Below are 12,973 nucleotides of genomic sequence, written 5' to 3'. Positions count from 1 at the left end.
AACTCAAAAAGGAACAGAGTGGTTATTTTAACTCTATAGCTGGCACTGGTGTGTTCACTGCTGGAGTATTGTGTCCAGTTCCGGTGTACAAAATTCAAGAAGGGTGTTGATAAGTTGGAGAAGGTTCAGAGAAGAGCCACAAAATGATGAAAGGATTAGAAAACATGGCTTACAGTGATAGACTCAAAGACTTTAATCTATTCAGTTTAACAAAGAGAAGGTTAAGGGATGACTTGATTACAGTCTATTTGGCTCTACATGGGGAACAAATATTTAATAATGGGATCTTCAATCTAGCAGAGAAAGGTAGAACATGTCTCAATGGCTGGAAGTTGAAGATAGACAAATTCAGACTGGAAATAAGGTGTGAATTTTTAACAGGGAGAGTAATCGCCCATTGGAACAATTTACCAAGGATCATGATGGATTCTCCATCACTGACAATTTTTAAATCAAGATTACATGTTTTTCCATACAATATGCTGTAGGAATTATTTTGAAGAAGTTCAACGGCCTGCGTTATACAGGAGGTCAGACTAGATCACTATGTCCCTTTGGCCTTGGAATCTAGGAGTCTATGAAAGTCAAAAAACACAGAGATAAAAATGTCAGAAGCAAACTCTATGGGTGAAACCCTGGTGTCACTAAAGGCTAAGGGAGTTTTGCCATTCTACTTAATGGGGCCAGGATACCTGTTTATATCATGCTTATCACAGTAGTATCTCAGGCTCAGAATAAATGGTTTCCCTACTTACAGAGAATACCTTTCTCCCATTCATTAAGACATTTTTAAGGACCAAATTCTGTCCTCAGATACACTCATGTAAATTGCATTAAAATCCATGGACCAAATTCTCCTTTCATTTACATTAATGCAACCCTTGACTTCAATTATACCAGTGCAACTTCATGGAAGTCAATTGGGTTGCATCGGTGAAACTGAAAGGAGAATTTAGCACAGTGGAAATGAACTGTCCACAGAATCTGGCCTTAAGTGGACAAAATTACTTCTAGAAGCCCTTCAGTCTTTTTTTGCTTCCCTAGCCCCAAAAATAATGTCCCCCCCCCAGTGAAAATGACTGCTGGACATTGAAGAAAGAGTGACATTGAGACATAAATTAATACACTTTGGGTATGTTTACACTACCCGTTGGCAGGCAGTGATCAATCCCCAAACGCGCTCCCTGTTGACTCCGGAATTCCACCAGGGTGAGAGGCAGAAGCGGAGACAAAAGGGGAGTGGCGGCCATCGATCCTGCACTGTGAGGACGCGAAATAAGTCAATCTAAGTCAATCTAAGATACATTGACTTCAGCTACACTATTCTCATAGCTGAAGTTGAGTAACTTAGATCGATCCCCCTCCCCCCTTCCCCCCTCCCCCCCCCCCCCCCCCCGCCCGCACCCCCCCCCCCGCGTGTAAATGAACTTTAGAAATAAACCCAGGACAAGAATAACTTGGCAAGCAAAATCCAAAGTACAGAGGAGTTGAACGTCTCAAGACTAAAGCACTTATCTTCAAACACAACGGGCTTATCGACATGGTGGGGCAGTGCACTTTACTGGGGTATGATTTCTAAAGTTCATTGACACGTTGCACATTAATTGGTCAGCATCGACCCTGCTGGTGCACACTAAAGGTTTCCTAGCACGCTTCAACAATACATCAAAGCACAGTCAGGAACGGACACATGCTTATCTTTACACATTGCGGGTAGTCCCAGTAAATCCAATGGAACTACTCACAGTACACAAAGTGAAGCCTCCATCCACAGGAATGGAAACAAGTGATTTATGTCAATGTGTCCTAGGGGGCTCTATTTTGTAGGAGGAACTTTCTTATGCACTGAAAATGTGTCCACATACTGCATACAGCTGTAATATAGTTTAAACTAGTTTCCTTTTCATAACAAATGTGCTATTACATTATTGACTTTGACAATCTGTTAGCCAAAAAGTACAATTCATATGATAGAGCTGTGCCAAATCACGGAGATGGATCATGAACTGGATAAGGGAGGTGCAGAGCCTCCCACTTTGGGAACACTGGGGCAAGTTGTTCCATGGCCAGGTTATTACTGATTTTTTAAAAAATATACAGGAAGAAAATAATTTACATCTTTGATCAATGTTCAGAGATTTGGGTTTTCTTGTTTTTTAGTTTTTTTTAAAGTCATACTTTTACCAGCTAAGTTCTCCTGACACTGGGGTTTTTGAACTTTAAACCAAAGTTTTTGGAGAGCTGTTATTAGACAGTCTGCCTCTTTTGAGATGTAATATCATGCAGGGTTGTGAAAAGTGAATCCATTAAAGTCACATTTAAATCCATTCCAACTCAAAAGCTTGATTCAGCCAGCTGCCAACAACTGGAACTCCCAGTGATGTCAAAGGGAATTCTGTGCACCAAGGGCTTGCAGAGTGTAACTCTAGGATTTCAAAATGTGCTTCCAAAAAACAAGCACTTTGAAAGTCCAAAGACTTAATTTTTTCAGTGTCCACTAATTCTGGGTATCTTCATTTTTGATTGCTCCTCTTGAAACACTTAGTCATCTAATCTTGGGCACTCAAAAATTTGAAACAACCAAAATTAGAGGACATATTTGAAACTGTAGTCATTGGTGATCTATGAATGTGGCTACTTTAAATTGTATTGAAGTAAAATCTTGTTTAGTTGCTCCATCTTCAAATACCCAGAATATTGTAAGAGGGGCATATAGCAGGAATATCGTTGAATATTTCACCATCCGTGGAATAGTGCCAAGGAGGTAAATTAGCATACATGAACACTGACAATGCTAGGAAAGACCTTGAAGAATGACAAATTGGAGACTGATAATTGGATTAGGATTACACAAAACAATTCTTATTGCTGACCAAGCTGCAAGACAGTTAGCAAGCTCACCTCAAATTCAGTGACAGATTTGGTGAGAATGAAAAAGGCAGTTGCCATGGCTGAAAACTTAACCTACTTTGCTGTAAAGAAAGAATGACCATTTGGCTGTGAAACTGGCTAAATTTCCTCTATAAAGATAGAGATAATTTCCTTCTGGGGAAAAAATCTCAAGTTTGCTAGTATGAAAATGTTGCTACTGCCTACATCTGAATAGGCCAGAGGCAATGGCAATATGGCAACCTGGAAGCAGCATTTGTTTGAATTCCTGCAAAGCTCTAGGATTAAAATATCGAAGTAACCACAGTTATTTGTATTCCCCAGCTCTGTCCTGAGAGCAGGTGGCAGTAGTCATGGAAGGCTGAGTGAGGTGCATGTTTTTGTGCAAAAACAAAATGGGCCCCATGCCAGCAGCTGAAAAAGAATCTGACCAACAGGCAGGTGGAAAGGACAGTGTGCCTGCACCCAGAAAGGCAGGTCTGAAAGTGATAGTCACTGGGGAATCCTGCCTTGGGGAAACCAGTCAGTCAAAAGAGCTGGCATGCTGCTAACTTGGTATGTTTCTTAAACATCTTCATCCCATTAATATGATCCATTTGCAAGTGGAAAACCCTGCCCACCCTCACTCCTGTGAGTAACGCGAGTATCCCATTAAAGGAGGTGTTCAGTGAAATGACCCACGCCAGACTGGTGAGCAGATTGAGAATACAGAACAGGATTTGGCCCCACGATCATAAGGAACTTGCAGAAAGCCTTCCTGAGCTTCAAATTCCAATGTCCCCCTTCTCTCTCCTCAGCTCAAAGGGTTTCTATGGGCTCTTGCACTATATGGATCCCAGTTTTCTTAGTGAACTGCAATAAAGCCAACACTCTCAAGAATATTTGTTTCTTTTGCCTGATGCATCAGTTCCTGGTTGTCTGGGGCCAGAGTAACTACAGCATAGACTGTGCACTCACCCCCTACAGCAATTCAATATTGGCTACTCCAGTGGAAACAGTGGGTTTATATATTGACTGGCTTCTGAAAGATTTTCATGTGGCCTGGCAGGATGAGAATGGAAACCTAGGATCTTGAAAGTACCATGCTGAGTGTTGGGGCATATGAGATTTTCATCTCATCTTCTTCAGCAAGAATTTTCATTACCCCACGGGGAAAAGGGACTTATATCTTCCTTTCTGTGTATATAACCTTTTCCTCTGCAATAGGATATTTGTATTACTGAACTGAAAGGCTTAATATGTCTATTCTTTTCTATTCAGTTCATATTCCAAGTCACTCTAATTACGGAAACGAGTAACATTTTCTAAACAATAAGCGAGAACTTCCTCTACAAACAATATTAACTTTCATGATTCAGTTTCTGTGTTTGTAAATAGCAACTATTTACTCTCCTGTGCAGAGAGTTAAAACATGGGGAAAAGGCATCTTAGTGATCCACACGGTGCTAATATGGGGAATTGACTAATACATATGTCCTGTGACTGGAAACAATACATAACTAATAGCGATCCAGATTTTATAACAGCTTGTTTCCCAAATACCCAGAAATTAGTTAAAAAAATTTAAACCTTCAAAGGAAGTTTATTTATTTGTTTCCAAATTGAGCTCAATAAATGAGTTCCACTCTGGTTTCCAAAAAGGACTGATTTAAGTTAAGAGGCACTTTCATTGCACGCACTTTCCCTCACAAATGATAACGTCATACTCATTCCACAGGAGAAACAGCAGATTGCAGCAGCAGGAATCATGGGGCACTTGGATAAGTTAGATTTCTGTTTTTCTGTGGTTCTTTTATGCTCGTCATCAATTTGTTTTGTACCTTCACCCTTTGAGGAAGACTCGGGAAGCTTGATAACAGCAAAGATAAGCTTCATTCCCCTTTGACAGACCTCACATTCTTCCTTTTCGTCCCTCTCCCCAAGCTCCCACCCCAGTGCATCCTGGGAATTGTAATTCCTAGACTCAAAGCTACAGAAGCCACCTAGGAACAAATTTACCAACACAAACTGGGTAGCGTTTGCACCTGGCTAGATCTGGCAACTGTCCTTTTTTCGTGTATTCACAAAAATGAATCTCCCATGGCTTGCTCAACATTTCTTCCCGAAGCTGTAAAATCTATGTCGGCTCAATAACTTTTCCCTCACCTCACAAAAGTTCAGAGGAATAAATTCACCAGGCACAGATCAAGCAATTACACTGCAGCTTATTCCATTATCCCAAGGCTGGCACACGTATCCATCGTAATTTATATTAAGATTCTCAACACCTGGCTGCTAAGGAACTGACACACCAATGAAAGCAATGTCAGATTCTAAAAACTCGGAAGCCAGAGATATCTCAGCTTTGGACAGGATTGCCCCTTGAACACCCTTTTACAAGTTTCCTGGGAAGCAAGGTGAAGGGTAAAATTGTCTAAGAATCTAAGTCACATTTTCAAAAGAGACTTAGGCACTTGGGAGTCTAAATCTCATTGAAAGTTTACAGGCCTTAGACTCCTAAGTCACTTAGGCACTTTTGAAAATTTAACCTGGCATATTAAAGGGTTTTTCTTCCTGCCTGAAGAGACCACTCTGTCTCTCCGGACCTGATGTTTCTCTCCAGCCATCTGCATCCACTAGGAAGCCCACCCTGATTCTTGTGCATCTGACACAGATTCTCTTTCAAATACAAGAAAACAGCACATAAATCACTCAAGAGGGAGAAACACTGATGGTGTCTCAACTTAATTCAGTGATTAACAGGTAGTGTTAACACCTCCTGCAGGAAAGAGAATGAGAGAAAGAGATCAACATGTAGGAGTCTCCTATATGTAGCAATGTAGACCTAGCACATGGGTTCTCAACCTGGAGTCAGGATGTCAGGTGGTCACAACTACCTTTGCTCTTCTCATATTGCTATATGGGAGAGTATTCTCAGCTAGATGGAGTGGAAGGTGCAAGGGGGTTCGCAATAGGAAAAAGGTTAAGAACTAATATTCTAGAAAGCTGCATATTTTCATGGGTACAGAAGATGTCATTCAATAAATTAGTAATCTCCTACCTTCTTTACACTTTTAGAGATACGTTCATAGCTGGCTGCCCAGAGTTATGCTACTGAAAGTCACATAGGTAAATGATTAAATGCTGAAAGGATTATATATTTTCATCAGGGCCGGCTCCAGCATTTTTCCCCAAGCGGCAAAAAAAAAAAGCCGTGATCGGTGGCACTTTGGCAGCTCTAACCGCTGCCGCTTCATTCTTCGGCGGCAATTCGGCGGCAAGTCCTTCCGTCTGAAAGGGACTGAGGGACCCGCCACCAAATTGCCGCCGAAGAGCTGGACGTGCCACCCCTCTCCGTTGGCCACCCCAAGCACCTGCTTGCTGTGCTGGTGCCTGGAGCCAGCCTTGACTTTCACAGTGTTGTTCAGAGGTAGAAAAAACAGAAATGACTATAAGTTATTGAGCAATTCTAGGTAAGGCAGGATATAGACCAAAATGGACAGGTCTCTTGTTTTCTGTCAGACAAAAACAACAGGTCTGATTGGTTCCACTTTTACACATCCTCAGTCATGTTCTTTGTTTTGCAAACCAAAACCAAGAATGATCCAATCCAACATCCACTTCAACAGGGGAGACAGACACATAATTCAGAAAAGTTTCCATTTTGTATTCTATCTATTGCAGATTTTTCAAATCTATTAATCTGATCCCTGACATTAATCTAGTCACTTTTTGGTTTTAAATTCAAGGAATTAAAGCTCAAGAAATAGTAAAATTAAAAAGCAAATGCAAAACCTGTATTATATTTTTATTTTATTTTTAGTGAATTCTGTGCTTGATTAATATCCCTGCAGAGAACAAGGCCAGCAAGCCATTCTTATTATTATAATTTAACTACCTAATGCAGGCATTTTCCATATATTAAACAATCTTTGGTTGCTGAACACAAAAGAGCTGATATTCAGAATGATATTTAAATAAAATCAATATGTTTTATATCTGATAGAATTCCAGAGTACTGAATGGTTTGAAAGTGACAAACACTTAAACATTAATTTTCTACAGAATGAGAAAATTCCCCTGGTAAGCTGAAAGGTGGATCTTTCCATCTGCAACAAGACAGCATTTGGCATTCTTTGGCCAGATAGCAGCTTATGGTCTTTTAATGGCAATTAATATCTATAAGGAGTATCAGGGCAGATATTTTTGAATTACCATTTGATATCCTGAGATGGTTCTGCGATACCATAATCATTTCACAGATGCACATCTGGTCCATTTCATTTCAGATAAATCAACCTTGCAAAATTTTGCTTGCCCAGTGTGATATGTACTTGGATTTAGGTTTTTTTATTTCCATTCTTTTTCACTAGCAAATAAAACGTTGGCACTAGTTTTTTGCATTATGATCCAGCCTCACAGTAAATGGTGGGCAAGCAGATTTTGTACATGGGCTAGTAAATTCGCATGACCATTTTGCAAAGCTGAAGATGTCATTCACATGCATCATTTAGATATTTAACGACAGTTGACTTACAGCACTTTTGGCCGCTTTAACACTGTTGAATTTAAAATACCAAAGGAGCATTTTAAAAAATTGGAATCTTACCATTAATAAATATATAGACCGTAGATTCTGTCTTCTTCTTTACAGCACTTGATGATGCATATTTGCAGCTATAGTATCCAGTGTCATTCGCTTGAGCTCTGCTCAAGGTCAGGCTACTACAGAACTGTTTGCCATTCCTTCCACAGGCATATTTAATTACTGTCAGCCTTTTGCTCTCCTGACTTGGAGCTTCAGGCAGAGACCATGAATGAACCATTTCCCCCCTGCAAACACAGATAAGGAAATAAAAACAATGAAGTTGGGCTACAATTATATAGCTCCCGTTCCCAAGCTTTCTGTTTTATTATATCAGGCTATTTCTGGGGTTCTCTTTAATCTTGCTCTCCAAAAACAGCAACGGAAACAAAGAGAGCTATTAAACAATTGCCATTGAAGTTAGGCCCCATTATCCCTCCCCCCCCCAAAAAAACCCCGTTTCTCCCCCTGTTTCATTTAAATAAAAAAGAGTCCTGTGGATTAATATCCAGGAAAATTATCCAAGCCAAGACAGCTAGTTACCTGCATGTGAGATTTAAGATCTGGCCTGCTTGAATGACGTGCTGTGCGCCTTTTATACTCAGTTCAGGACCTTTTAATTTTGACCCTGAACTAGATCCTAGAAAAACAATAAGAGAAGCATTAACAATGGTAAATAGCCTTCCCATATTCAATCCGTTCACATTCACAGTGTTGTCATCACTGTAATGTTGCAGCGTAGCTGTTGGGGTTTTTTTCCCCACACACCTTCCTCTGGACCAAGGAAGTCCTTACTCAAGGCGCAAGAACCTCTCCTATGGAATTAACACACAAAGCAGGGAAGAAATAGAGAGGAAACCTCTGCAAGGTTCCCTATACTGAGTTTGCTCCAGAATTGTTTCATTCAGAGGGACATGATTTTCCCACATGCAATAGGCTCTGTGCCCTGTGGATCAGTAGTAATCTAGTACCATCCATATGGCAGCTCACTGCCCTCATAAGCCTCATACTGATCACTCCCTGGCTATCGATCATCAATAGAACAGCACTAGCAGGACTCCTACAGTCATTGCTAGTCACTGCCCCAAAGACATCTGACTGCGTCATCTTTTCATGAGGAACTCCACAGAGCCAGTAGGAAGACAATGCAAGCCCCAGCCCATTCCCCAGGTGCATGCCTGGGTTCATGGAGAGTTCTCCGTGCAGGCCAGAGAAAGAGGGAGAGGATGAAGCCATGAGGTGTCTGGCTCCCCTTTCCACAGAGGAGGCTGAGATGCATGTGTGGATCTCTAATGAGACACAAGCTGGCCCTCAGTTATGCTGAACTCTTGTATAAAACTCTCTGAAAAGTCAATGGGAGCTTTGAAAAGACTGAGTAAGGATGGCAGGATTTACCCCTTTTAATTTAAAGGCATAGCCCCTCTGTCTAACACAGTGGTTCTCAAACTTCTGTACTGGTGACCCTTTTCACACAACAAGCCTCTGAGTGTGACCTTCCCTTATAAATTAAAAACACTTTTTTATATATTTAACACCATTGTAAATGCTGGAGGCAAAGCAGGGTTTGTGGTGGAGGCTGACAGCCCACAAACCCCCATGTAATAACCTCATGAGCTCCTAGGGTACCAACCCCCAGTTTGAGAACCACTCGTCTGCCATCCCCTATGCTGCAAACGCCTCTGCTCTAAAGAAGCCTTGTAAGGCCACTTGGTTTGTCTTTACCCATCAAGCAACCTAAAATACAGTCCTTTAAAAACAAGTAACAGAATTCCTGTAGGCGAAAAAACCATTAGTGCACTGATCCTGATCCCCACTCACATCAATTGCAAAGCATTCCAGAAGCTAGCAGCACAACAAGCAAATGTCAGCTGTCTTAACCTAAATTTAGACAGTACCAAAAGTCTGGAAAATGAAAGTGATGAGGATTTTGTATTGCAGTAAAAGAGTATATGTAAACCTGAAAGGATCCAAGGGTAGTTCTATTTGAAGAGAAAAGGAAAGTAGTTTATAGCCAATATATGAAGAAGACAGCATTATATAGACAATTATATGATCCATTATATACTAAAATATAGGGGAGTAAGAGTTTAATCTGTCTATTTTAGGTAATTTGAGGGGGCCTATCACAGTTGAATCTAGGCACCAAATAGCATAGAGATCCATTTCCATGGTGGACTCTGTGCCTCTCCCAGGTTCAGCAGCGTTTACTTATTAGGTGGTGTGTGCATGTGAATTTCTTGTCTGTTATTTCTGGAAGGCTTTTGTGTGAAGACGCATGTCTTGTATCATGTTCTGAATACGGACAAGCTCAAGCTGTGTCTTATCTCTTTTGGTAGCTCTTTGCTTAGCTGAGGGCCTGCCACCAAAGACAATCTATCTCCTACTTTGGAGGTCTTCACCCTGGGCACAGTTAGCTGTGTTGTCCCAGAGGAGGGCAGATGACTTGGTAGGCTGTGAATGGAGCAATAATGTAGCTGGGCTGTGAGCCACTGAGAGTCTCAATAAGCAAGATAAAATCTTTTAATTGGCAATGGAAGTGAACTCGGATCCAGCTGTGGGCGCACAGCACTGAAGTGAAGTGTTCTCAGCAGCCTTTCCTGCTGGAGTTGTGAGTCACTGTGTTCTGTACAAGCTGGTATTTCCTTGTTGCTTTCCTTCACAGCCCGAGATGCAGTGAATTGCAATCGTTTTGCATGGACACTGTGTACCTTGGGCTCCTCTGGCAAACAAGACGTAATGTGCTGATTACTATGTCTGTATGTATGTGCGCTACTGCCCTCTCTACCAGATGGACTGTCAGACCTGCTCATTTGCTGCCATTTGTATGTCTGGTGGTTGGCCAGCAGAGAATACAAACCCTACTACAGTTAACAGAGGTTCTCCTTTGACTCCAGGTGCAGATACAGAAGGTCCAGAGTTTGAGCTGTGCAGTAGACCATGAAGTACTTGTGACCAAGGTATGAGGTAAAAATGCTGACAATTTAATGCATCCATAGAATCACTTCTATATGCATCTCATAAACTATCACAGTGTGCAAAATTATGTAAAGTTAAATTAATAAAATACAGCACCACACGAGGTTGGCTGGCTGCCTACAAAGACATTAAATGGTAGTTTCCTGCAAAGATACATTTTAAAAAAAAATCTATACTGGATCTCTGCTATTTGTTTGAACAATGGTGAGCTGAAATGTGGAAATCAGTCTTTCATAAGAAAGCTGACTTTTAAAAACCAATGTCACTTCTTTCGCTCCAAATCAAAGAGTTTGTCTGAAGACAATGGACGAAGTGAGTATTCACCCACAAAAGCTTATTCTCCAATACGTCTGTGAGTCTATAAGGTGCCACAGGACTCTTTGTCACTTTTGTCTGAAGACTATTGTTTTAAATAGACAGTTTCGACAAATCAGCACAGTCTGACAAATCAGTTTTGACAAATCAGTCTGGTAACAAGTGATACATCAGTTTTTATTGCGTTCTCCTCATCAGCAGAATTGTCATAAAAAATAAATTCTAGCCCATGATAACATTGGTATGCGTCAAACATCAAATGCCTGGCAACCCATTCTGGGAAATAAAAACCCAATATTTACAAAACTCTAAACAATCCTTATAGGCTGAAGACTGAATTCAACTTGTATTTGACATGACATATTAAACACTTATGCTGTGGTGAAGTCATCAATCCCTTTTATGGTTGCTTAGTCCAGGCTAGAACTTGAGGGAGACCAGGTGTGGGACAAAGAGAGTGACTGGTCAAACTGGGAAGTAGAAAACCAGAGAGAACCACAAAATCTTTCTGTGCTCAGCAGCCTCACAAAAGAATTCCCTTTACATTAATTACAACTGAGTCCCATCTCTCTGCTGCACTGTACAGTATTCTGCAGTTGCAACATGTAAGGTCTTAGCAAAAAGGTGGCTTAACCTGCATTCAGCACATTCTAAAGTGAGAGGTTTAAAATGTATAGAATTTCCTACTTTTTATTTCCATAGCATCCTTAAAAGTCTGGCCACAAGCAATTTATATACTGCCTCTTTTCCTATTGCAACTAAGCATTATACTGATGTTCTTGTCTATGCTGAATCTCTGAGGGCTGTGCCTTAAAAACACAATCTAGCTGTGACAGGGTGGACTAGGCCCTGAGCCCCCTGCTGGATGCCTTGTGGTCCTCCCACACCCTGCCCCAGAAAAAGGTAGTAGAGAGGTCCTCAAAAATGGCTGGAGTGGCTGTTAGGGAAGCAGCCAATCAGGGCCCAGCAGGTCAAATATAAGAAGAGCTTGCAGGGCCAGAGTGAGTTTAGTTCCTTGCTAGAAGTAGGTGTGCTCCAGGCTGGCTGCTAGGATGCCACAAGGACAAGGCCTTGAGGTAGGAGTGAAGAATGTGCGGGAGCCATGGGGAAGTTGCCCAGGCAATTATAGCAGCAGTGCAGTTTATTTAAAGGGCCATGATGGATGGCTACTATCTATAGAGTCCCTGGGCTGGGCCCCACCAGCCACTGGGAAAGTGACCTGGACTTTGAGGCAATCCAGAAGGGGAACTGAACCATAGTGGCCTTGCTGAAGAGCTGGGGCCAGAAAGGGCCTGAGAGGGTGAAGACACTGCCTCCAGGAAAGGAGCCCTGGGGCATTGCTCTGTTCTGGAGCAGGGGCAAACAGAGACATTACAGAGGGCACTGAGAGAGGCCTCTGTTGGACTTGTACCCCAAAAGGAGTTTTGTGTTGCTTTTATCTCACAGACACGCTGTGTATAACTTGACCGAAGGCCTGAGTCACTGAAGACCTGCCAAGAGATCCAACTGCCAGGCGAGTGCTTGTGAGAGGTGGGTGCCACCCCAATATAAGAACTAAAACCAAAAGCAGGCTCACATCTAACTGAGAGAAAGGAGGCCATTCACAAGAGAAGAGTGCGCCCCCCAAGAAAAGAATGTGATTGCAGTTTTATTGGCCAGAGAAAAAAGGGGATGCCTGTGAGAGGTGGGTGCTGACACTGTTACATTATCTTTAACCATTTGTATTCACTGACACACTGGAAAATGGCAAGTAGTCTCTTTGAAAGAAATCTCTTTAAAATATTCCCTAGGTATTTGTGCTGTATTTCTATAACACTTCTTCAGCACACTGTAAAACCTGTGATACTGAAAAGCACATAGCTGAGTAATGACATCAGGATTTGGCCCTGAGGCAGAACACTTAGTCAAAGCCCATTGAAACCAATGGGAATCATTCCACTGATTACAATAGACTTTAGAACAGACCCCCCTAAACACATGAGCTGAAGTTCACTGAGGCCTGGTCTACACTACGCGTTTAAATCAATTTAAAGAGCGTTAAATCAATTTAACACTGTACCCGTCCACACTAGAATGCTCTTTATATCGATATAAAGGGCTCTTTAAATTGATTTCTGTACTCCACCCCGACGAGAGGAGTAGCGCTAAATTCGATATTAACATATCGGATTACGGTTAGTGTGGACGGAAATCGACGTTATTGGCCTCCGGGCGGTATCCCACAGTGCA

The 12,973-nt window shown here is 41.7% G+C and overlaps 1 protein-coding gene across 2 annotated transcripts in view; it reads right to left on the bottom strand.

The window, feature by feature from the left end:
• FLT1 (fms related receptor tyrosine kinase 1) overlaps window positions 1-12,973 on the bottom strand; it is a 156,871-nt gene that overhangs the window by 125,352 nt on the left and 18,546 nt on the right. For both annotated transcript variants that reach the window (XM_032765286.2, XM_032765287.2), the window contains exons 2-3: window positions 7,997-8,093; window positions 7,478-7,701 (exon numbers count right to left, since the gene is read on the bottom strand). In XM_032765286.2, coding sequence (XP_032621177.1) covers window positions 7,478-7,701; window positions 7,997-8,093 — 321 coding nt within the window. The remainder of the gene's footprint in view (window positions 1-7,477; window positions 7,702-7,996; window positions 8,094-12,973) is intronic.

This window comes from Chelonoidis abingdonii, chromosome 1 (genome assembly GCF_003597395.2).
Source record: "Chelonoidis abingdonii isolate Lonesome George chromosome 1, CheloAbing_2.0, whole genome shotgun sequence".
NCBI lineage: Eukaryota > Metazoa > Chordata > Testudines > Testudinidae > Chelonoidis > Chelonoidis abingdonii.
The sequence above is the reverse complement of the archived record's forward strand: the minus strand, read 5'-3'. Positions and strand labels throughout refer to the sequence as shown.